Source organism: Platalea leucorodia (assembly GCF_965183815.1).
Source record: "Platalea leucorodia genome assembly, chromosome: 1".
Taxonomy (NCBI): domain Eukaryota; kingdom Metazoa; phylum Chordata; class Aves; order Pelecaniformes; family Threskiornithidae; genus Platalea; species Platalea leucorodia.
The window spans coordinates 13141728-13167789 of NC_138823.1; the positions used below are offsets into that span (position 1 = coordinate 13141728).

The 26062-nt window shown below is 42.8% G+C and overlaps 1 protein-coding gene across 1 annotated transcript in view; it reads right to left on the reverse strand.

Moving 5' to 3' along the window:
* FER1L6 (fer-1 like family member 6) overlaps window positions 1-25044 on the reverse strand; it is a gene marked incomplete at both ends in the record, with an annotated part of 80876 nt that extends 55832 nt beyond the window's left edge. The window contains 10 exons of the mRNA XM_082315756.1: window positions 292-478; window positions 1570-1726; window positions 3235-3313; window positions 7690-7752; window positions 8490-8621; window positions 8717-8771; window positions 9393-9519; window positions 12066-12148; window positions 21920-22091; window positions 25038-25044. Of these exons, the coding sequence (XP_082171882.1) occupies window positions 292-478; window positions 1570-1726; window positions 3235-3313; window positions 7690-7752; window positions 8490-8621; window positions 8717-8771; window positions 9393-9519; window positions 12066-12148; window positions 21920-22091; window positions 25038-25044 (1062 nt within the window). The remainder of the gene's footprint in view (window positions 1-291; window positions 479-1569; window positions 1727-3234; window positions 3314-7689; window positions 7753-8489; window positions 8622-8716; window positions 8772-9392; window positions 9520-12065; window positions 12149-21919; window positions 22092-25037) is intronic.
* Window positions 25045-26062: the final 1018 nt, after the last annotated feature.

Here is a 26062-nt window from a genome sequence, read left to right on the forward strand (position 1 = left end):
GTCCTGTAACTTGATGTTTTAGCAACAGATCTAGAGCATTCTCTTTCCCCTCCTGCTGCCTGACTCTAACCTACTGCTGTGAGGCTGATATTAGATCTGCTGGCATTAAGTGTTTCCATTACTTTATTCCTGCATAATTTAAGAACTGAATTTTTTCTTTCTGATGACAGAAATATGTGTTTTATTTAATTTATGTAACTGTAAGTTAAAGGACATCAGCATAATCACCTGCCTGTAGCACAGCTAATAGCAAAGAAGGCCTACATTTGTGATCAAGAGGATCCCAATTACCATTTGACCTGCAAACATGACCACCACATAGGGATCCACAAGGTCCTTACTGTCGCCTATGAATGCTTTGGTGACATTGGCCATGATGCTAGAGTTCATCTTTGGAAGTCCTTCTGCTTTGTAAATTCTCACATAAAATCTTGCCCATGGTCTTTCAGATGGAAAGCCTTTGGGGATCAAGAGGTTCCTGAAAGAAAAAAGGAGCCATTTCCTTAAAATTGAAAACTCAGACAATGAAGTGATATTTTTTCCAACAAAATTGTCGTCTCAAGTTAGCTTGCATCCTGAGAAGACACAAAAAGGTGTATGAATTTTCTTCTGTATCTAAATCAAAACATTTTCTGGTTACCATAAGGAAATGATACAGCATTATTCAGCAAGCTTGTCTATGTGGTATAGAACCAGGTCCAGTTAGATCAGGTTGCTCAGGACTTTGTCCAGTAAATTCTGGATATCTCCAGGGACAGAGATTCCCCACTCTCTCTGGGACTCTGTTACATTTGACCACCTTCATAGCAAAAAAAAAAAAAAATCTTCTATCTGTTCTGAAATTCCCTTGTTCTAACCTGCGTCCAAAGTCTCTCATCCTTCTAATGTATTCCTCTGAAAAGAGTCTGGCTCAGCCCTCTTCATGTAGGATACCCTTTTATGTGCTCTTCTTAAGGCTCAAGAAACCACCCCACCCCCCCACCCTCCCACCCCCACCCCTTTCCTTGTAAACTGTGCGCTCCAGCCCTCCATCGTCTTGGTGACTCTCCAGGGACTTGGTCCAGTATGTCAGTACTGACCAGAAACACTGCTCCTATAAAATGTGAAGTATGCTGGCAACATACTTTACCACCTTGAACTTCTGTATTTTACAAGCAGAATGTTAATGCACTTGAGTTTGTTTAAGGATATGGAAAATATCCATGCACACACATCTGATGATAGAGGAGAAGAAATAGCTTTTCCTCATATTTTTTCTTCTTACTTCACTGCTTTTCAGAAATATTTAACTGGTTTCAGATCAATGAACCTTCTGTCAGGGGTAATCTGGCACTTTTAGCCACAGGGCATGGTCAACTCTATCAGCTGCAGAGAAGTGACCCTAACATGCCCTCCAATTTAGTTGCGAGGATTGTAAAAAACTCTCTTTGAGCACATCAGAACAGTCAGGTGTACAATGCTATCCTGCTCTTAACTCTGAGTTAGCAAGGAAAGGACTGAAAGGAGGGCAGAGGACTCTTGAGGTACTTCGTAAAGAAGAAAGCAGTAAAAAAGAAACCATTGCAGTACTTTTCAATCTGCTCCTCAGTATCAGCTGTTTTCTGCGTAGCTTGTATCGCATCACCTTTCCCAGTCACACTGATGTCACACTTCAGGTATCCCTTGGCTCCTGTCCTAATGTCAGCAGGGTCTGTGAGAAGCGCCCACTTGTCACAAAACTGATGACCTGTAAGATGGAGAAACTTAAACGCCCAAACAGAGGATGCAAAAAATGCAAATGTTTCTCCTCTCCACTCCCAGAAAGGGCAATGCAAACAACATTTGTGCTTTCAGGAGGATCATGCTGAAGTACACTTTTTCTTACCAGGAACATCTAGAGGGTCCAAAATGTTGTGTGACCAAAAAGGCAAAGGATTGATCCAGAGCTCATCAGGAACAAGCTCATTTTCATCAATGGTTACTAAGATCAGTAACTAAAGACCAGTGGAAGGTTGGGTGAGATTTCAGCAGCTGAATTAAGGCTGAGGCTTTATGAGGAAAGGCCAACTTTTTGATGAGAACTGTCTGAAGATCTCAGAACTCTCCGGCAGAAAAACCCTTGCGGGGAGCTATGGCCAGGCGTAACACTGGCAGCCAGCTGAGAAAGAGAGGAAGGAGGATGGACAGTCACCAGAGGAAGAAGCAGCAGCCAGAAGCAGGTTCAGCTCCATCTTTCCAGTGGGAAAATGCACAAGACAATTCACCCACAACAGCCCTTGCTGCAGCCCTGCTTCAGCAACCTCCCTCAAGCAAGGTCCTAAAAACCTTACATTAAGTCCTTGGCCGTCACCTTGGGTGTGTAAAGGAGTGGGAGGGAGAGACCAGAGTGTACCAGGGATATGAGCTCAAGATCGACCCTCAGACACTACCCTCCTGTAAAAGTATGAGCAGAAAATACAGGACAGAATTCAGAGGCTAACGCAGTCTGAGTGCGGACGTAGACTGCTCACTTCAGTCAGGCCATTTCTCTCTACTAAGTCTTGCCGGAGCCCTGAAGAGAGAGTGGTCTGAATGACTCTACACTTTCGCTGTAGCTGGGTGACATCTATAGCAAGTGCCCTAAATATGTTCATTCCCAAAGACTGAGAAAAGACCAGGTCATTGAGTAATTATGAAAGAGAGAAAGATACATGTTTTGTGGATGGTTGTAAAAGAAGGCCAAAAAAGGGGTAGGTGATCTTTTCTTAGCTTCAAATTTCAGAAAGCACTGGTCAGCTCTGAAGATGGCAAGTGACCCACGGTCACCTCTGTCATCTCCTTCTCTCTCCTGTTACTGTTTGCTCCTTCTCCCATCTTGTGCTCTCCTCACCATTCCTTCCACGCTTCATCCCGCTCTCCCTTCCTCCACCCCAACACATGCAGCAGAGCTTTGGATACTCTGTGATGATTTAGTTGAGCTGGGTTTGTAGAGCATTGAGCTGCCCACTCTGACCCCCTAAAGAAAAGCCAACCTTGACAAGTACTTCCCACCAATGGGCAGATTATCAAGGTGTTTTCAGTGTTGAAATTTCTTCCAAAAATTTGGCTGGTGCTCTGGTATCCAAATAGGAAAACAACCTTCCAAAAACGTTGTTAAGTTTATCCTTCGGCATAAACCACAAACATCTAAGTGGAAAAGCAGCACACCTCCTCTCCTCTCCTTCCCTGCCTCATGCCTCATTTAACAACAAAAAGGGCAGAAAATACACCACTTACCTGGCTGACCATACACAGTCCCCAGATCTACTTTAAAGGAGCCTATCAGCACACTTCCAATCAGTTTGTTGTGCATAACCTGTTAGAAAAAGGCTGGTTAAAGAATGTCACTATTTCTCTTCCCAGTCAGCATAAGAAAGAGCAATCCAAACAAAGATCGTGTTTGGTTCCGAGGTACTAAGCAGCGACATCCAGCACTACTCAAAACTGGGTGTACATAGCCACAGCAGATACAGCAAGCATTTGAAATCTGTTCTTTACCCAATATTGTTTCAATTTAGAAACCAATATAGTTGCATCCAAGTGGAATCACACAGGTTCATCTCAGGTCCCAGGATTATATAGAGCAGGAATCAGATGGATGTGTCTTCAGAGCAGATACAGTTATATTACTTATCCTGGCAGTTTTAAATAAATCATAATGAATATAAACACATGGGGCATCATTGGTTTCACACTAGGCTGCAGAAATCATATCACTTTCTGTGCAATAGCTGAATTGCCATAAGAACTGAGTACACCCAGAGGAGAAAGAATTCAAGTGTTTCTTTGCAACACTTCAATGTGCACATAAACCAAGAGACTAAATTCTGATTTACCTCCCACAATATTAATGAAATCAGAGAAGAGATATAGATGTAAATGAGATGGCAAGCAGGCCCCAGCAAGTCTGTCTCCTTATCCTTCCTGCCAAGTAATGAATTTAATTTAATTTAATTTAATTCAAATTTAATTAATAATTTCATTTGTCATGATTCCTAGATCTATGTACTTCTGTGCCTGGTTTTCAAATACATACATGTGCTTCACTTTACAGACAAGGCAGAGGCTAGCAACATCTTCTAAGGGAAGAATGGCTCTAGAACTGTATTTCTAAAAAAATGTATCTCACCTGGTTTCAGAATAGCTTAAAAGATTGAAACCTGTTCCTTGATTGTGGAAAAGCTTCTGAAAGCAAGCTGAATTGTCTGGAACACCTTGGCCGAATTGCAAAGAGAAACTAAGCCCATGGGATTCAAGTTCACAGAAGCTAAATCTAAATGTTGGAGCTAAACAACTAAGCCTCTGAGAGCATTTTAGGAATCTGGAAGACATCATACCCTGGCTTTGGACCTAGATAGGGATACAAGACTTCTGCGATTTTGCATTGGATTTGTCATGTGACTTCATTTTGTGCATTTTTCTTCAAGACCAGGAGAGATACGTTCCAAAGTAAAGATCACTGACACCTTCATCAAGATCTACCAGAAAATTCAGGAGGTTTCTTGTTGCAACATAATGTCATTCTGCGTTAAAGGCCTGGGGCCACTGTGCCCCTGTCATTTAGGGAATACACTCTGTTGTCCTTGGTAACTCCTCACTTCAACATGGAAGGAGTTTCTAGGGCTGAAAAAATCAAAAGCAGACAAAGGAGCAGTTTTATTTTACTCTACTATTAAAGCTTAAAAATTAAGCAGCCTTCATGTGGGAGAGGAGAGAGTGTGAAGCCAATGCTTCATCTACTAGTGTTGCTTTTCCTCAATCCCGGATGCTGCCAGGTCCCATTGTAGTCGTGAACCCTCGCTCCTATGAGGTTGGACTAGGGCACACGGCGGTGGGGAAGAAGCCATGAAAACTGGTGGGTTTCATCCTGAAGCCAGGCAAAATTACAGCTTTGGAGGAACTACATGGAAATAGGAGCTCACCTAAATCAACTGATCCAACACGGGATGGATTGAAGGGGCAAGAAGGCTGTAGCCTTTCTGTAGCCAAATAAAAAGGAGTTTCTTTAAGACCAGAAAGAAGAGGAGGATATGTGGTGAGTCCAAGTTGGCCCTGTCTCATTGCTCTTTGCATTTTCTCTCCAAGGCATGACAGCATTTTCAGAGAGCATTAAATGTGTAAGCCTCACTTCTCTGTCCTTGAGATTTGCTGTGTGAAATGTGGTGTCCTTGGGTAAATGCCCCCTGTTCCCCCTGAAATGACAGGGGTTTCCACTCCCTGTAGCACACATGTTGCTTTTAACTGCTGAGGAAATAACTCACTGCTTCTATTAAATCCTCTGCATCTTTCCTGGTACTTTTTCCCCAAGCGTATTTTTTCTAACGTAACACAGCAAGTGAGCATGAAGCTTATAGCAAACATCTCTTGTCTTCGCTGAGAGGGAGCATCATATCTACATTGTATCTAATTAAAGGTTTGTGTCTTTTCGCACTTGATTGACTCTATAGATGACTGAAGGATTTTCTTCAGATTTTCTGAATGAGGACAAGGAGGCACAGTGTTAAACTGGGGAATATTTCAGTACTGGAGATACAGGTCTAGATGAAAGGGGCAACTCAGTTTTACTGTGGCATTACTACAAGGTTGCTGGAATACACTGGAAGATATTAATCAATAAAAATTCTATTAATTAGCAGGTGCTGAGAAATCAAAAAACTCATTTTCCCCTCAAATGCAGGGTTTGAATACAGTTAGACTAACTGCTGAACTGATGGACAACGGCACTAATCTTTTTTGTTTTCCTTGAGCTTCCATATGCAGATGAGTTCGTTTTCACAGAAGAAGCTAATTCAGTGCATGAATGATTGCTGGTAATGGAGGCTGCCAATCTTTGTTTCTCCTTAAGTGAGATTCATACTAAGCAAGTGCTGTGAAACTTTCCCCAGCAGTTCCTTCGCTCCCAGCACACATATTTCCTCTATTGGTTTCTATTCACTTGATACATTGCATTCTCCAAAACTATGTTGCAAGGTAATGAATCTCTGTTTTCAGTAGCATACATGAGCATTGCACTGGGTTAGTTTGATTAAAAAAAAAAAAAAAGTCATTTTTATCTAGAAGACCTTTAATTTCTTAATGTTGCACCTTCACCAGCTATAAATCAAACGAGTTTGCTGAGCCTGATGAAACTATGCAGATTTACAGCAGGTAATGGTGACACATTTCCCCACACCCCCAACACACTCGGAAAGCTGGCACTCTTCCCTCCACCACTGGATATATGGAATCCTTCAAAAGAATGTGAGATCGGAAAGACTGGCCATATCTTGGAGAAAAATAACTGTACATCCCCAAGCAGCAGTAGCTCACAAGAGTTGATGCCTCGGTACTGTGCTGATACTAACCATGTCAAAAACATATATGTGTTATATCACACTGTGATATAAGTCATAACAGTGAGATGATATCTATTCCCATGCAAAAGATGGGCCATTGTCAGCCTGTAGTAAACTCTGTCCTGTGAAGGTCAGATCTGCAGATACCTTATGTGGGTATGAAGTTCATATATTTGAGCTGTGCAGGTGATATAGTGGCTTTGAACTGGAGCTTAGGATTCAGACTGTTAATTTACTACCAGCATTGAAAACATAGTTGTCCAGCTGGCTACATGTAAATGAATATTTTTTATTTCTGTAGCTGGGAAAAGTCACTGTATTAGCAGCTCAGCAAAGCAGGTACACAGTGAACATCTCTAAGAGGTTTTGCACAGATGTTTCCTGTAGCTCCTGAGCACTGCCTCTCTCTGTCATGCACAACCAGCACAGACCCTTTCCTGGTGTACTTTTTTGAAATGGACAAAGCATTTCAGGGAAAAAGAACCTTTCCTGGGCCAACTCACTGCTCATTTCTCTGGCCAAATGGTGGGACTTTTGGCAGTAGAAATGCAAAAAACAGCTCATGAATGGCACAGCTTGTGATATTTCTAAGTAATACAAATACAGTACTGTCCAGAGTCTCCTGAGATCTTCCTTAATTCCTTAGCAGCTTTGCTAAATGTGGTGATGAACCTCAGGAGCCTCAGGTAAGATAATTAGCAAGCCTCCATAGACCTGGCCTACCAAACTGCAAATCATCATCTAATGCCCCAAGTCCAAGAGCATGTGTGTCTTCATCAGGGCTGTTCTGAGGTGTCACATAGCTTCGCCGGGACTTTACTTGCAGCGAGCAGTGGGAGCAGCACTGAACACTTGGAGCCCACTCCCATGCTAACAGCAACCAGCCACTGACACTCCCGGACAGCCCGAGAGCTGCTGCTGAGGATAAGGTACTTGGAGAGTTTAGTTAGAAACAGTCGTATCTGAGGAACTGAGATAAGACAGAAGTTTCAAATCAGTCATTTGAAACAAGTGGCAGCTTGAAAATTAAAGGGATGAAGACAATGCTAACAGGAGTTAGCTAAGCTGAATTTTCTCATTCTACCTTGCAGATTGCCAAGCCAGCAATGAGTGTCCCTGAAAATACACACTTACTCTTTCTTTAGGGTTACATTCCTTCAAATCATTGCCAGCTGCCTTTCCTCCTTTACCTTTCACCTATCCTTTCTCCCTCCTATACTTCATGCTTACTTTATAGCACTCTTGGTACCTAAAATTATTTTTCTTTTTAATTACATTAAGAAGAATCATTTAGAGCTGAAGTGACACAAGTAACAATGACCTTTACTTGCTGTGCTAAGCTTTCCTAGGTACTTACAGAGATGTTGATTATTTTGTCGAACAGGAACACCTGCGGTCCAACGAAATCAAACACAAAGTACTGTGGGAAAAGGGGACAGCAGATCAGAATCGTCCTTGTGCTGGTAGCCAGAACTGTAAGCAGCAAGGTATAGCTTTTTGGGTTACCGCACAGAGCCCCGGTGAGACTCGGGGTGGGGGGGCTGGGGAGGCAGTGGTGGACACAGCAAAACCCTTTTCTTGCTCCCTAGTTCATGTCTGCCATGGACCAGACCTGTTTTCTACTTTTCTTCTTGCATGGCTGCACAGCACTGCCCTTCACAAATGCCCGTGGCCCTCACTGTGCATCAGAGGGTATTGTCAAAAGGGACAGGAGGCACGAGGAAACCCAAAGGACCGTTTGTTTTTGGGAGTTGTGTTGGTCTCATTTGTGACCAGCTGGGACAAATACATGTCAGGGAAAGGCCAAAACAGTGAAGTGGTAGGAAGGGGGGGACGGGGGTGGGGCGCAGTTTAGACAAAGCTCTCAAATGGATCATTTGAAAAAATGCAGAGGCAGTGGTAGTAGGGCAGGATGCGGTGGAGGGAACGGGGAACAGGATGGACAGAGCTTGAAAAGAGAAAGAGCAAATAGAGCTAAACACAAGGGAGTTATTGCTAGTGCTTGGCCAATCTTGAAACTCAAACTGCTCCTGGACAGACCTCCCTGCTCAGACATGAAGGTGCTACAAGCCTAGTTCATCCCCTTTTGAGCTACCAAGTGGTGAAGGCCACCCAGAGCCATTGAATAAAGTGCCTTCTTCAAGAGAAAGCACCTACCTCATTGTAGAAAGGGGCATTTGTGCCTTCCTTTACTGTCGTTTGCTTCTTCTCGTCACCTATCTCGATGATCACCACAGGGTCAATGTTCTCACCCACCAGCTGCCTGGCCTCGATGATGGTGATGGCAATCTGTGAGGCAAAAGGACACCACACGCACTCCTGGGCTCAGGTGCAGCCTGCCTGGGGATTTCACAGGCACAGAAGGGCCATCAGCCCCTGCTCACCTGGTAGTTCTGGGATTTCATCTCCTCTTCATGAATTCTGGTCACCAGCTTTGCCCTGTTTGAATGACAAAACATGTCCTTAGACATCTCTAGGCAAGATCTGGTACTTGGACACATGTTGGAAAGACTTCTTATCACTAAGCAAGCATTGTTTATGGCAGGTAGCTTTGTTGTGAACTGTTAGGCTTGATCTCATCAGCAGAGACCCTCTCTGTCTTTCTCATTGACTTGGTAATAGGGAATTGTTTTGCATCCACACAGACCAGTGCAGCTACCTGCCATGCATGGGCATGATTTCACTTGTTGATCCCATCAAACCTGACTCTATTCCTGCCCTGTATGAAAAAAACTACACAAGCTCTTGGCTATAGAGATTGCTGTCCCCTTTGGCTCATTTTCGTTAGCAGAGTTCATTAGCACAGTTGAGGCACTCTCAGCATCCATTTCAATCTCTCCCTGCACTGGATAGAGTCTGGTGACAATCTGTCTTGAGCTGATAATATTTTGCTGCCAAGTACATCCCACTCTGTCAGGTGGGAGAGTAGGAGCGAAGGGATCACTGCTGTCAGCAAATGGATTTTCTGTCAGCAGATGTATTGTCGTAGGGCAATGCCATTCCCGAGAAGGATAGAAAAGGTGTTTTGGGGGATGTTAGGTAAGGTACGCCAAGGAGCACCTTTTCCTCTTTGGGCTTAAGGGTCCAAAAACATTGGACAGTGCATCGCTGGTCATTAAGTCTTCCTCTCTCTCTTCTTGTCTTCTGAGAGTGTCATGGTGAAGATTTGCACTTTCATCATGATCACCTGATGAAGAAAACAATCAAGAAAGTAAAACTCACCTTTGATTTCTACTAGCAAAAAGCTAGCTTTGAGCAGATCAGTGAATTCATCAGAATGAACTGAATATTTTATTTATTAGGGTATCACAATCAGAGATACAATAGTGGTTTGTATTGAGCAGCATTGATTACAGCAGCAGCTCCCCTCCTGCGCAAAATCATATACCATATAAATTGTGGCTGTAGCTGCTCTCTTCACCCCATGTGCACCCACAACAGGCACATGCACACTAGTCGCATCCAACTGCCCCATCTCTCTAGAGAGATGCTAGAAAGACAGTGGGACAGATTATTGCTGGGTTTTGCACTTATTACTTTGCAGCAGTGAGTCAGCCATCCATGGTTTGTCATAACAGCGACACACTTCAGTCCCTTCCAAGCGACCAAAGAGGAGCCTAGCTTAGAAATCATTTCTCACCTTTCCTCTTTGCAGAGATGATGAACTGGAAGATCAAGAACAGAAAGAGTTGAAGAGCATGATTCATGGGATCTCTTGTAGAGAGTTATACTCAGGTGAGACAAATTGCTTCCAGAAGTGCTTATTTTTCTTCCTGACCATAAAGAAAATCTCAGCAACTAGCTCAGATGTACACATTGACATTTGGCCAGAGAAGCCCTTTTCACACTGCTCTGCTTTGTCCTTCTGGTGTGACAGAAGTCCTACCAGCATCTCTGCTCCTTGCTGAACCTGTCTGTGTTCAATACCTGCCTTGGGAAGGGAGCTGTGTGTTTTAGGTGAAAGTTTAAAATTTGGGTGCCTGTAGTTCATTCCAATAGTTACATTTATAAGCAAGAAATGTTCATTGACTCTGGACATAAGTTATTTCTGGTCTAGAAGCTGTTCAGTGGTACCTGCAACAGTAAAGATGACTTGCCCAGCAATACCCAGGGGCTTAGGTGACCTTCTGGATGACCTTGATCAAACAAAAGGAAACACATCCAAGTGCATTTTCTGCAAGTATTCTATGGCACTGTGCTCCCACCACAAAACTAGACAAAGGGTTATAATAGTGCTTCCTTGTCTCTTTGAAAAGGTATGGTCACTTGGGTGTTTAGAAACTGGCGATGGCAGCAAAGGACCATCCATTGTGCAGCAAAACTCACTTGGATAGCTCTCATCAGGTCTGAATGTTCCTTTTTCGGCTGGCTTCCACAAGCCCCTACTCTGAGGCGAACCGCCAGACAGGTACAGACAGACACAACTTTTGCTTGTGTTGCAAGGCAGCCAGGCATGAGCGAGCTCCATGAAGGTTCCTCCACTAGCAATCTCATATAACATATGCTCAATGAAGGTTCCTCCACTAGCAATCTCATATAACATATATGCTCCCCAACTGCCCCTCTGGCTCTTGTCCAGCCGAACACACGGAAGGTGAACTTGTCTCTGTATCTGTGTGGGCATAGCCTGATTTTCAGCCCTTGAGGCAAAGGCATCTGTCTATAGTTTTGCATCTGTAGCACCAAGTTCCCATGACGACCATACTGTAGAGCATGGTATATTTCATGGAGCATAAGATAAATAAACTAACTCCAACATATCTGTAATTAGTAAGAAGTTTAATGGTCTTTAGGTTTTTTCTGCTCCAAAAGCCCAAACCCCTTACTGTAAGGACCAGAGGGGAATCTTTTTAAAAGTAGTGCCCTTTAGCTAAATGATGCTTATGGCACAAAATATGTATTCCTGTTTCTGCCCAATAGGGAGTCAAGACACACACGACTGGTTTATTACAACACTGTAATTCAAGGGCTGCACTAAACACATAGTAGTCCATGTTTTCAAAATTCTGTGCAATTTGAGACATGAGACTGCAAAATAAAACTACAGAAGGTGAAGACTTTGTTGTGGCTGAACTACAGGTTTTGGTGAATGAGAGGACTGTGGTGACAGGAGGAAAATGACAGTGGTAGGATGTGCAGGGGAACGTATCCTTAGCTTGGAAACTAATGGTGTATTAAGGGAAAAAAATAGGAGACTCTGCATGTCTTATGGATATACCCACATCTGTTAAAAATAAAAAATAATTATTAACAATAAAAAATAAAAGAACTGCCATACATTTAAGAGGAGAATTGCTGCTAAGTAAAGCTCCCAGCTTTATCAAGCCAGCCCATCCAGCCATCAGAGCCTACTCAGGTTGTGTTCTTATGGTTTCTAGAAGAAGCAGATCTTCTGGAGGAATTACACACCTATAATGACTTGTCTATCTCTAGAGTAGAAAAAAAAAATTTCAGAAATGTGTCATCTCTCTATGGTAAAAGTCAAGCTGACATTTTTGTTTTACTCTACCAGATATAGCAGTCTGAACTCACAGAATCTGAAGATGGGCTTAACGAAACAGTTAATGCAAAAAAAATTAGCTCTCTGTTTACTTGGGAGTGATAAGGAGTTTACTGCCGGTTGTATCAATACTAAGCCCTAAAACACAATTCAAATGAGTTCACATGAAATTAGATATAATATGATCCCCCACCTGCTCTTCCCAGTTGCAGTATTTATTTATGAGGCCTTACCCAGTGCATCTTTGTTTGCAATAGTCAACCCTTTCTCGCCTTTTTTCTTCTTCTTCAGCTTCATGCCAGCAAACAGTCCCTTTCTGAAAAAGTAAAGCAAAGTCAATGCAATATCTCCAAGCCCTTTTCTGTGCTGGACTCTAATTAAACTCAAGGAGCTGTTAAGAGGGATTTTTGATTTCCAAGCAAGATCATTATATTCTGATTTTCCTTTTATTGAAAGCAAACAAGAGAAAACTCTGGGTTTATGCTTCATCTAATTTTGTTTATTTTTAAAATTTGGCTGTGTATATACTGAGAGAAGAGCCAAAACTTCTTTTCAAACCAAGACAGCAAGAGGCAAAGAAAGGAAATCCAAGATAAGTTTCCAATCTACTGACTTCCCACACACATAATTCTTATGCCTGTGACAAGACTAGAGATAAAAGCTTCTCATAAATTAGAGGTTCCAGATCAAAAGCAGTTTTCCAGTGAACTAAGATAAACATAAAAGCATTTGTGTAAACTTCCCTGGTGAGGACACCCACTGTGTCAGTGGCACATACACCACAACAGCTTTTGCCATTTATTTAGTTAGTTCTCACGCCCTTCCAGCAGCAAAGCCGTGAACAGGACTGGACAAGGGTTCCTCGTCAAGCTGTGTTACAGAGATGCTTCAGCCCAGCATCAACCCCAGCTACCACTGCGTGGGGTTTTTCTGCCTCCCACTTCTTTCTCTACTGGATTAGGGAATTGATCCAGTTTAAAACTAACCAACCCAGCTAAAGCTTGATGAGGTCATTCTTTAGATCATGCCTGGCTAAAGTGGCTCTGTAGCCTCATTAGAGCTTCCTCATTCCTTGCATTCAACTCAATTTTAGCCACAACTCCTTGCCAGGAACCTACCATAGTCATCCAGGAACAAGTTGTGTTCGTGGGGTGAGACACAGACAGGGAAGCATGGCCCCGGTTTGGTTGCCGTCACAGATAAAACATGTCAGGACATTCAGCAAGGACCCAGGGTGCAGTCCTGCTTCTTGGGAAACTGATGGCAGAACTCCCCATGGCCCCAAAGTGGGAGGTGGTACAGCTGCCGAGCTGACAAAGATAAAGCACCTCTCCCAGCAACAGCACAGGCCCAGCTTGGCTGTTCAGAGGTCTGTGCTGGTTGTCCTTTTCCTGTTTTACTCTTCCATTGGTCCTTCAGCTCTTCAGTGAGTAGAGAGAGCAGAGAGAAAGAGCAGATGTGTTTTGTAGAGTTGGCTTTAAAGAGGGGGGGCAAAAGGAATTATCTCTACAAATGTGATACAGTATTTTCCCCTCAACAAAGGGTCTCCTTTTTCCTCCCATAGCTGCCAGTCCCTCCTTCTTGGTTGCCAGCCAGCCTCATCCCACCAAATTCTTTGTTTGCCCCATGTCATGGTTCAAGAGCACCAGTCCTGCAATAGGAAATCGATGCTGTTCTGACATTTTGCAAGCACAGAACGAAGTATGACTACAAGATTAATAACTTTAACAGCTTCCAATTCGTGCCTGACCTACTGCTCCAGCTCCTGCTCTGCCATACCCTAGAGCCGAGGCAGGAGCTGATACACTGCAGAGAAGGCAAGCTGTGGGAAGAAGACAGAACTTCTTCCCCTTGCCCCTTAGCAGGGCTCAGCGCAGCACCCCTTCTTAGCAACGTGGAAGAGAAACACCATTTTCTGCATTAAAGCTATGCCCAGAGAGCCCCTTTCAACCCAAGATTTTGGAGAAGGGGTGGGAAGCAGACGGCTGTCCTGCAATTGCCTCCTTGAGAGATTAAAGTGCGGAATTTAGCACAGTTATCCTTACACTTTGGGAAAGGACTGTCTGGTTTTTGTTTATCTTCATGGTTTTCTTATCTTTTTTTTTCCTTTTACAAAGTGTGTGTTTTTAAGCTGCATGATTCATCATCCAAAGGGGAGTGGAGAGTGGAAATCAAATCTCTGAGCACTGGAGCATGCAGTTTAATTTTTCCAGGTTTCTGGAGGATTGAACCAGTGTTTAATAATGACCCTTAGAGTCTGCACATGTCTTTTCTTGCTGCCAGTCAAGGTCTGGTAAAACAGTCACAATAATGCAGGAAACATACACAAAAGTTCTTCCTTAATGGTAAACTGGGCAGTGCTTGGAATAGGAGTGGGTGATAATGCACTCTTGGCTTTGAATGCCTGAACTAAAACAAAAAAGAAAAAATGGGAAAAGAAATCAGTAGGACCAAACCAAGCTTGAGAGGCTATTTTCATTAAATAAAAGCCTGTGGACTTACCATTTTGGATTAACCAGACCAACCTGACTTATATTCAGAAATCCAAGGTCATTGTAAATGATTCACTTGGCTTTATTTGATGGTAAAAATGTAAATCCCATTGTTGCAGATCTTACCTGCTTGCTGAAATCAACATAGTTCCGATTTCATATTATATAGTAGTGAAATACATGGTTCTATTTGCAGGCAATTTGGTCCTTTTCAATTGAAATGTCAAGAAAAACATTTCAGCATATCTGAAACTTCATTTTGAAATGTTGAAATTACATGGTTTTATATTTTGAAAATATACTTCTTTACACCTCATTTTGAGAGCTGAAACATTCACTAAATCCCACGCAAATTTGTGAAGAGTGGAGCATTTCAACCCACTTAGAACTTCACTTTTATATAGTATATTGCTCTGTACTATTTTCCCAATTATTGGTCACATTAGTTCAAGAGGAGCTCTCTGTGGGCGTGATTTCATACTACAGTATTTTCAAGGAAACAAATACACCACATATTTCAGAGGGATAAACAACCTATGCTGCTCAAGAATTTTGTGCTATTAACTCTACTGACAAACAAGCCAGGTGGTGAGAGTGGAAACACAAGGGATTTAGTACAATGGCAACATTTTTCAAGTTCTCTGTTAGCCACAAGCATGCAGTGATAAATGTTCAGCACATTTTTTTTCCCCTATCATCAGAAGACTTGTTTGCCTAAATTGCTGTGGGAATAAAAACTTACCTGGGGAAGCACACAGCCCAACTAGCCCAAACAAGCAGGCACCTACGAGCTGAGAAAACTTGATAGCAATCAGTGCTCAAACATCTGAAATCAACTGCAAACTCGAGGTGCATTTAGCTATGGAGGAAAAGTTACAGCAAACAGGAAAGGAAAGCTGATAACATTTAAAAGTTGTATTCAGAGCAAGCAAATTAAGTTTACTGGCCAGGCCAAAGAGGAATTTCAGCAATGCTGGGCACGATTGCAGAAAATGCACAACTTCCATGTGCCAAAGAACTCCAAAACCCAACCAGTACGAGTGGAAATGTAGTACCAAGACAAAAAATGGCTCAAGCAAAGCAAGAGTCAGAGGGCAAATGGAGGGAATGGCTATTAATAAAGCCTGACATGGAAACCGGGCCATCTTCCATGATTTTTGTGTTTACATAACACCACAACTGCTTAAAGAGAGAAGTGCAGAAGGTGCCATGGAGTGACAGAAAGAGAAACAGCTAAGCTTGAGATAACTCCACATGTGCCAACAGCAAAATCTATCTTTGAAGCAAACCAGATTTCAGTCTCAGCTTTTTAGTCTGCCAGAGGTTTGGGCACAGAAAGGCTTCAGGGTGCGTCTGAGCTCTCCTGCACCCCTGGCCCCACTGGTTACCTCAGCCAAGGGCAGCTGTGACCACGCAGAGAAGTGTTCCTTGAAAGCACCGGAGAGGCAGCAAGCACAAGCCACCTGCAAGGCTCAGCTATGGGAAAGGAGGAGAGCGTGGGTTTGTTCACCAAGGTGGCAGGGCAGCGTCCATTATACACGGGATTTGCCAGAGAGAATCTTCTCTGTAAAGGTCTAAGCTAAGTAAATGAAGTTTTCAGGGAACTGAAGGTATCAATCCCTCACAACAGAGAGGCTCCATCACTTTGCTATGTAAACTGCTTGTCATCTAGTGTCAGTGTACGTGCTCCAAATACTGTGCACATGGGTAACATCCATGATGGTTAATAAAATCATTTAGGCTTCTTAAAAACGTTCTGTGAATACTCTTTTTGTGACAGAAAGTTTGTTCTCTTGGAAAGAAAAAAAAAAGTAATCTTTCTTCAAATTGCCCCAAAGAATGTTTCTTTTTACCACAGCTTCGACATAAATTCTGCTAAAAACTTGAAAATTACTCCTTCCCCTCTCCCTGAGATTGTGTAAATTTTCACAGGAAAATCTTGCCAAGAAGGGAAAGTTTCAGGCTTCCATGCAGTTTCACAAGATTTGATAATGTCCCCAAAATTATTCACACCCATCTGTTATCCCTAAGCCAGGCAGAAAACTGTGTGCCACCTCTAGGTAGACCCCAAAGATGTCGTGAGGAAGTGTCTCCCATGTTCCCCACAAGACCTCCTGACTGTCAGCAAGGCACAAACACGGCACTGCAAGAACCTGGGAAGTCAGGAGAGACTTGGGGTGCAGATCCTTTGGGGTGCAGAAAAAGCCTTTCATCTGTGACCCGTGGTGAGGTTGGAGATTGTTAGTATCGTGGTAGTACTGTCAAACTTCAGTGAAGATTTAGTCCCCATATGCTGCATGATACACAAATACAGATAAGGATTTTGTTCCTTCTTGGAGCCAACAAGCTAATTTAAGATACAATAAAACAAATTCACGTCCAAAGAGAAGGTGGAGGAAAGAGTTCCTACAGGCTAACAGCATGCTTACCTTGGAGGTCTCCCATTGTAAGTGCCTTGATTGGAAGCAGTTAAAAATCAGCCATCAGCTAACCAAGAACATTGCTTAGTTCAAAGAGGACTGTCTCCCAGCTCCTTCCACAAGGGGATTGTAAAAAATTCTGGAGTAAGGACAACCTTTTTACTTGTGCATAGGTACAATGACAATGTGGGTCCTAGTTTATGACTGTGATTCATTGAGGTTTCCCTGATACAAATAGTAAATGAGTGGGACACCAACCATACCACAGCATTTGACTATATTCAGACTGTGTCAGATTTACACCAGAAATCTGTAAATACAAGGGTTCATTTCCCATTATCAGTGCCACAGGTCCACTGAGTCTCTGAGTTAATTTTCATACTCTTTGAAAAAGACTCACAAACTATATTCTACTCTCATCAAGATCTATCCATGGCAGCTTCCAGCATTCCAGCTTTGTTAGCTTTCCAAAAAATCCTTTCATGCCCTTTCTTTTTCATTTAAGCTGTCCCATCATCACAGAGACTTCATGATCACTTCTTGCACTGCATAATGTTCTCTCAGATATCTGATAATTGCAATTTGCAGTCTAATTTAAAGGAAAGCTGGCAAAAAAAAGCACTTCAGAGTTGTCAGCGAGAGAGTACAAGTGACCTTTCTAAATACGGAATCTCCTTGGAGTTTTTCCACATTGTTTAAACTTAGTTTCTTTTCCCAGCAAAACCCTTCCAGAAGTCCATGTGCTCAGAGTACTGATGTATGAGGAGAATAGCTTCTTGCTGTGGGAATGGTCACACATCATCCGGAGACAAACGGGCACTTCTAGGGTACAGGTTATCTGACTCACTCTAGACATTCGCTGTAGGATGGCAGAAATCACTTCTCCATTGGTTATAAAGTCAGAAGAACAACCTGAGCCATCTGAACACAGGAACAGGTAGCTTGAGGAGGGACTTTCTGTTCCCTTCCACAAGGCCCCTCTCAGTGCAGCTTTCTACCTCTTGTTCAAACAAAACCCAGTCTTGGGCTTAACCTGCATTAGACCGAGATGCTTGTCAAGGCCCATTTTTGTGGGATGCCCTTCCCTAGTGCTCATGTGTGAACTGCTCATGGTGGGCACAGAGGAATGAAACCAGGGAGGTGGGAGTTGGGGATACTTGGAAACATAGAGGGCAGACACAGAAACAAACCGTTATCCAGTACGTCTCCAGAGACCATCCAGAAGTCCTCATGGGGACAGGGTGAGTGAGCTGCCAGTGTGCTTCTGGCAGTAGAAATTCCTTATTGGAGCAGCTGCCCTGCTTTTCCCCCCTCCAAGTGTCTTCCTCCCTGGAAGCAGCAGTCTCAGCAAACTTTTTGGCACCATCAGAATGATTTAGTTAGGGATGATCAAAGGTTTGTGCAGCTCCGATCTGAGCCAGCTCCAGTGCCTAAGGATTGTAAAGCTATGGGTACAGTGACTGCCTTGACTGAGAAAGTGTTAGAGAAAGTGCAGAAAGAAGAAAAACAGCCTTCAGCCTTCTTGCACATGAATGTAAAATTTGTTAGGTGGGTTTGTATCTTTGCATTCTGTTATTTGCATTTTGTAAGGTGGTTTGTACTTTTTGCAGCTCCTTAAAATTCTTCCTCTTTCAACAAGACTTAATTTTCCAGAGAGTTTTGCAGTAGATCAACCAGTATTGCACCAGGTGAATAATTATCTCCACACAATTAGTTCTAATTTTCGTCAAAGAAACACAAGCAAAAAGAACCCAATTGTCTAGGTGATAAAAATGTTTTATCTTTCCTTTTTAAATGCAAAAACATAAGAAAGACTATTGGCTCATTTTATCACTTCCACAATATGTACTAGTCAAGGAAATTGAAAGGAAAAGTAAATTATCTCATAATTTAAACCATTCATCCCAAATAGTAAAACATCATAATTACAATACAAAGATGGAGCTTCAAAATAAAAAGCCTAATCAATCTAAAACTATAATGCGAGCATAATTGCTTAATTCAGAAACATTTTTTTATTAAGCTAGTACATCATTTGTGATAATAAATAAAGTCCCAGGGAAGAAATTTATTGCATTACATTTAATTGTCAAAGTGGGTTGATAAAATAGCTTCTGTGTACTTGGTCATATGGAAAGCAAGAGACACCTTAATGAATGGTTAATGATGTACTCATTTCATGCATTCTTTTCTCAGGATTACAGAAGTTAAATTAAATAAATAAACAGAAAAAAATCTTCCCTTATCTCCTTTGTCTGTGCAGAGTTGCTTCATACAGTATATTGTCAGATAGTTTATCCTGATTCAGCAACGAAACTCCCTTTATCCCCAAATCCATTATTTCTGCTGTGGTTCTTTCACAGCCTGGAGCTCTCACTAGCTGTCTTAACTTGTTTCCATTTTTCCTGATTTCCCACTGGTTCTGCTGTTTTGACAGGTTCAAGTATTTGCAATGGAAAAGCTTCAGCTCCTCAAGAAGGTGAACACACAATGCTGTATGACAAGCTGCTATTTAAAAGCCAGCTGTGGCACAAACACAGGTAGCAGTTCTGAAGCCTGGGGTTTTTCACATCTGTGTGACGCTATGACATTATATGTCTTGTCTCAACTATTAATATCTCATCAGCAATAGGAAAACAAAATTGCAACGTGACAATACAGTGGTCAACGTTAGTTATACACTAAACCTGTATGTTCAGTAATAGGCTCTAAATTAGCTATTACAACTCAGGAAAGAAATTCTGCTGTGTTTGTGGATAATTCTCTATAAAACTTTGGTTTATCGCACTGCAGCAGTCAAAAACTGAAATCAGGCATTAGGAAGTGTAAGAAATGAGATAAAATTATGATAGGGAACATCATATGCCACTAAATTACTCCATTTTGGCTACTGCTTGCTGCTCCAATTGACTCCTCTTGAAAAGAGGACAAAACTCAGCAATGTGCAGAACACACTGCTCAGTGTGATCAGAGGAGGGTAATGGCTCCTGGCAGAGTCTATTCAGCCTGGAAAAGAGATAATAGACTGTATTTTTAAGGTGGTGCACCAAGGTAAAAATAATCAAGCGTGCCTGAGAAGTGCTGAACTCAGAACCAGCAATCAAGCTCAAGGAGATGGTCCTGGAGTCATCACTGGTGGTCTCTGAAGTCAGCAGCTCAGTGTGCAGCTTTGGTCAAAAAAGTCCTAGGTATCATCAGGATGGATACTGGGGAAGAAGCCAGTGATGTTGGTGAACCCACAGGGGATCATAAGAGTGGATCACAGAATAATTCATGTTGACATCTCGAATACTGTGTGCAGCTCTGGTCTCCACATCTGAAGAAAAATAACAGGGTTAGAGGAGGCACAGAAAAGGGTGGGAGAAGCCACCTGAAGAGAGACTGAAACAGCTTGGACTGTTTGTTTGGAGAAGGGATGACTAAGTGGGAATAGGATCAAAGTTTATAAATTTAAGCTTGTGAATAAGGTGAAAGCAGAGCTGCTTGTTAGTCAGCAAAACCCACAACACTAGAATGAGGATGCACTTGATGAAACAGGTCTAAAAATACGAAAAGGACCAGACAGGGATGTATCCATTAACACTCATGATAAAAATGTTCTGGATTCTAGGGGAAACAGACCACAGAAAGTGGCCAGGCTCACGTCCTCTCCCTAAATATCACCTCCTTTTGTCACTGCTGAAGACAGAGCACCTTGCCAGACAGATACTGGATCTGACCTCGTAGGGCATTTCTCATGTTCTGATGGTTCCCTGGTCATAAATACCAGATCTGTGCACGGCTGGGTCACCTGGCAGTCATGCTGGATTTGAATCAGGTATGGGTTCGTTATCACATTTCTGTTAGAATGATCAAAGCACACAACACGAGCTTTTGCCAGAATTATACCTAATCCAGCATAAAGCCTGACAGTGAAAAAACTAATCCGTTTCTGGAACACACTTGAACAGGAAGGTGAGTTCATCCCCAATTAGCATGGCCTGATGTGATCACCCTGTTCTTGAGAGGAACCTGGATTTACTGTATTGTCTAACTGCAGCTGAAGTGGTGTTTGGAAATGAGCTGTAAAATAATGAGTGACACGGGGAGATGAATAGAGGAGTTTCTCAGTTTCAGTTCCCAGACCACAAAACAGGAGCACTGAATGACATTATCAGGCAGCAAGTTTAAAACAAATGAGAAGCAGTGTTCTTCAGTGAGACACAGAAATCATAAGACACATTGCAAGGAAGGTTGTTGAGACCAAAGAATTCAAAGAGATTTCAGGTAAATTTATGGAGTTTGGGGCCAGAGGGTCCGATATCCATCCAGCTCATAAACTTCCTAACTGCATGAAATTGCTAAGGGCAGGATCACTTGCTCATACCTGTTACACCGACCCTTTTCCCAAGTATCCACCCTTTGCCTCTCTTCAGAGGCAGAAACTGGGGTGAAGGAGACCTTATGGTTTGACCCAGTTGCCTCCATGTTTTTAGCATTCTAATTAAAAAATATTATTTCCCTCTATGCAGTTATATGCAGAAAGACTAAAAGATGATCCAGAAGAAGAAATACCAGGTATATTCAAACACACTCTGAACAACACCACAGCACGGGACCTTTGCAAACACTGGCAGTTTACCCAGGCACATACAGACTTGGTTCTTTCAAACCCCGTCCTTTCTACAGAAAAGCAATAACTTTTTATTGACACATTTAGCATCCTCATACATCATGAGTCATGACAGCAAAGAAGCCACATCCTGAACAGGTGCAAATTAGAGGTCCTATTCAATGACTTTTCTTATATCAATGCACAAGAGCTGGGTAACAGATTTATTAAATAATGACATATGCCCACAAAATAAAGAATGCAGTTATTACACACAGGGGGTTCTTTTCTCCTGTTCCTGCACCTCTTAGAGTCCTTTCCTCTCTCCACAGGGAGCTTGAGCCATCACCTGCTGATCTCAGAAAGTCTTCCCTTGACTTTGTGCAGGTAGAAATGATTAAAGAAAGCACAAGGCAGTATGGAACAGATAAATACTGGCAATAACAATCACATCTTCCAGGAGCAGTTAAACAAGCATTAAAGGACTTGTTTATTTTCTTTTTCCTTCAAGAAGAAGTCTTTAAATATAATTAGCTGAATTTAACTCAAACCTTGGAAGAATTCCCTGTGGGTATTAGACATACCTGTGCACCTGAGGTGCCACTGCTGAGGGCTCCGTCCTGCTGTTTTTCTTCCAGTCACTACCTTTTACATTGTAAACAGGCTCTCCAAGCTCATATTTGCATTTAAGATTGCATTTAATTTTGCTACTTGCTGGTAGCAAATGTGGTGCCTGGTTTGCCAAGTTGGTAAACACTGAACAAGAACAAAGACTTATTCCTGTACGAACATTAACTCCTCTCACTCTGCAGAGACCTGCAGGAGCAAGCCAGTGAGCCACATGCTGCCCTCAAGCAACAGCTCCAAACTAAAAGGACACCGAGATTTTCATACCCACCAAGACACCTTGAAAAGGTTTAGATTTCAGACAGACTAAGCCACCACGCTCTTGAAAAACAGTCCTATTTTAAGTATTCATGTACTTACACCCAGTTATTATTTAGTAAGAACATAATTTCTTCTTCTCTATTTTCTCACTTTTTCTACCTATAACTTGCCTGACTTCTCTCTATTGCAGCCCAAAGTACAAGGCTATGGGTTGTGGTTCCCCCTTCTACTCCTCCCACCTCCCCAGTTAAAAGGCTTAATAAATGTTATTTTTAGTTAGTAAACTTTCACATTATTCACAGCTCTTGCCTCCAGTCTTGTATGTACAGCTACTTCCTTGACATTTCCTCTTGGACAGACTCCAGTCCTTGCTGAGAGCAGGTTACAGAGGCACAAGGCCTCTTTTGTTCTGCACTTCCCACAAGACCATTTTCACGCTGTTCTTAACCTTGTCTGATGGGAACTGACCTATAGAGAGGATAGTCTATTACCATGAGGATGAACATCTCTTTAAGGACACCTTTGGAATTAAGTATTTGAACCCCAGCAGAGTGGGGGGATACATTCTTCCCAAGATACATAATTAAGTTCTCTGCTGTGATGAAGCACCCATAGCATGTGAGGCATCAGTAGTTTTACTGGAGTGAGAAACGCAGCAGAGAAATGAAACGACGTTAAGCAGCTTAACCCAAGCGATCAGCCAGGTTCAAAATTCTCCATCCTTTCGTTTCTTTTGGGTGACTTTTGGGAAACAGCTGCCTCTGCAGGTCAGGATGATTTGCTCTGCCTCGGTTCAACAAGGTACAAGCTTCCAGCCTAACTGTCCAGAAGCTGCCCTGCCCTTCACCGGCACCAATCATACTCGTGTTTGACTTGAGCAGTTGGGCAGAGCTCTTCTAGGAGGAGAAATGGTAATTAAATCACATATCTCATATGATCCTATATCATTAAAAAGCCTGTGCAAAAATCCCTATTTCTCCAGTGGAACAGAAAATTAATTGCTTTTTTGTTTTATTCACCCTTCTGAAGTTCACAGTTAGCCCAAAGTTCTTATTCTGGATTCTTATGGGGGTGCTTTTCTTCAATTTCTTTTCTTACTTTCTTTCATCTTCCTTCTGTTTCTACCACAAACAAGCCACCATAAAAAAATAATAACAGAAATCACCAGCAGCACATGCTTTAGGTTTGGGTGATAATGTGCCTATGTCCCAGGCAGTTACTCTTGCTTTAGCTTTCTAATTCCCTAAAAGGCTTAGTAACTTTTTCAGTGAAAAGCATGAGCTACACTAAGGAAGGGTATAGCAACGTGTATAATAGCACTTCTAGTCCAGGCAGACTAGGCTGACAGCAGAACAGTGTGGTCTCTGGGATATGCCACAGAACACTGCCACTTCAAAGCACATTCACCAAAGCCAGGTTTTAAAGCACTGTTTCCAGATGAAACCCTGAACACCATGAGCAGCCCATGAGCCCTCTCAGTGGAGGGTTGTTCACAGCCTGGTAACACCCAAAAAAACCACCACCAACAACAAAGTCCAACCCCATCTCTCTCTTGCAGGGCTGAATTCAGAAATGATTCATGACCAATACAGAATGGTTTAACTACCTTACCCTAAAATTTGCAACTGAATAAGCTGAATTGGCAGTTCTGCTGGAAAAAGGCTGATCAGTTTTGCTCACGAGCATCCTGGCAGGCAACCAAACACTCCTTGCAAAGGCTGAGAGCCTTCCTGCCAGGCTGTGAGCCACCTACACCAGCTGGATCCCAAACAGCATCTTTCCTAAGTGCACAAAACTACCTATAAGACCCGAAACAAGCCAGCAAGCATCCCTTTTCCTCAACTGGAAACAGTGGCTCTAGACCAAGCACCCAATTAGTACCTGAGTAGCAAAAGCTGAGGCAACTTTTTAGCAGCTGCTCTGTCCTAATCAGGACTTTTTTCTTTATTTTTTCTTTTTTTCTTCTTCTTTTTTTTTTTCCTTTTTTTTTTTTTTTTTATTGAGGTGGTAACAAAACCAGCTCTTGATTAAAAGGTCTAAAGAGGAGACACTTTGCTGGGAAGAAGCAGAAAGTAGAGAGTATGTGTGTCTTGACTGTTTCATTTTGTATAGGAAATGTTTTCAGACTTACAGACTTACAGACAAAGTTCAATGTGCAAAGAACTGTAAATCAGCCCCCAGGCTACATGGGATGCCTGCCTTGAGCTGCCTACAGGGCTTTTTTAAGAGGAGGTTTAATGCTGAAAGACATGGATATCCACATGTACACTGCTCCTCAGTCCGTGTGCCTGCAAACTGGCAAGAGTTGGCATGGAGGAGAAGTCCCACTGACTGTTTTATAACTAAATGTAGTAACAGCAGGGAAAGGCTGCGAGGGTGGTATCTCCTGTTCTCACTGCTGGGAAGGACCACGTTGCTATGCTTCCAGCTGCAACTGCTGCTCATGTTTCCCAAAGTTCACGCTTCCAGAGCTGCGGTGCAACAAATAGGGCAGAAGCAGACTCCATATATGTGTCTATATATACACGGAAATCAATCCATGTTTGCAGAGCACCTGGTACAATGGAGAGTCTTGTGCTAGGTACTACCCTTTCCTTTTATTATTAATCACTAAAAAAGTGATGGCTGCTCTACAGAAGATACGTGCTGAATTATTGAAATCAGGCTACGTGATGTACGAACTTTGTACCGATAACTCCTTTCCCCCCACCCTTTGCCTGTCTTTGCTAGCAAAACTAAAAGCTTTTCGGGACAGAGACTGTCTCCGTCTGCGCACATAACCTGGCCCAAACACGGTGGGGTCCTGGCCTCTACCTGCCATCGCCTCAAGGGCAGTGAAAAATGTCACCAGAATAATTCTGGCTATTGCTGTGGCACACAGCAGATGCCCTCTGTGGGGCACGGTGTCCAGGGTTGGGATAACAGGCTTCAGGGAGGTGGTAGCCAAAACTGAAGCTGTCTTCAGCAGGTGGTTAACAGCATCATATTGAAATTGGTGTGAAATAAAGGGGGCTGGTTCTAGCTGTGGTGTTAACACAGGAAAGTGGCAGCAAACAGCGCCGCCGGCACCCTGCCTTCACCATCCGTCCATCACAGATCGCAAAACACTCACGTCTCAAATCGCTGCCTGAGAGGCTATATTTCCCTGAGCCTTGCTGCTTTTCTCCCTTCCCCTGGTAAATCCATCCCCAGTATATTTGTTGAACTAATTTTTTCCTGTTGTGCTCAGAGGCTGACTGTGCTTTGCATCTCCCATTGCAGTCCAGCAGAAACACCCTGTGCGCCGGGCTGTGAGCATCAGCCCACCGGCCACAGCACCGATGCCTTCGTGCCTGCTGTGCAAGGCGGCACGGGACAGTAATCCGTCTGTCTGATGAAGTGCTCTGTGCCACAGGAACAGCTGAACAGAAAGTGCTGGGGTTTCATTTTACGAATCTGGGGCTGAACAGAAAACTCCCTTGTATTTACAAAGGGGGTGTTCCTCTGAGCTGCCTGATAAACTGAGGTGGGGACTGTGCCCAGCACCAAGTTATAGGATGATTAGGAGTGTAAAGGAACAGAAAGCTTACATAAGGGGAGGTTTTCAGTAGTCAATATGTTAAAAAAATTACTCAGCCCCTCTTCTCTCATAAAAAAGCAGACCAGTCTTGGGCTAAGCCAGGTCTCCAGTGGAAGGGAAGGGATAAGAAGAAAGTCAAGATATTGAGCCTATTTCCAGGTTCACTCCTGTCACATTCATAAAGTTATGTAGCTTTGGGTGGCCTGTTCAGTTAATGGATTTAAAACATTTACCTGTCCCACGGGAAAAGCATCTGGAGGCTTCAGTGTTGTTTGAAAAG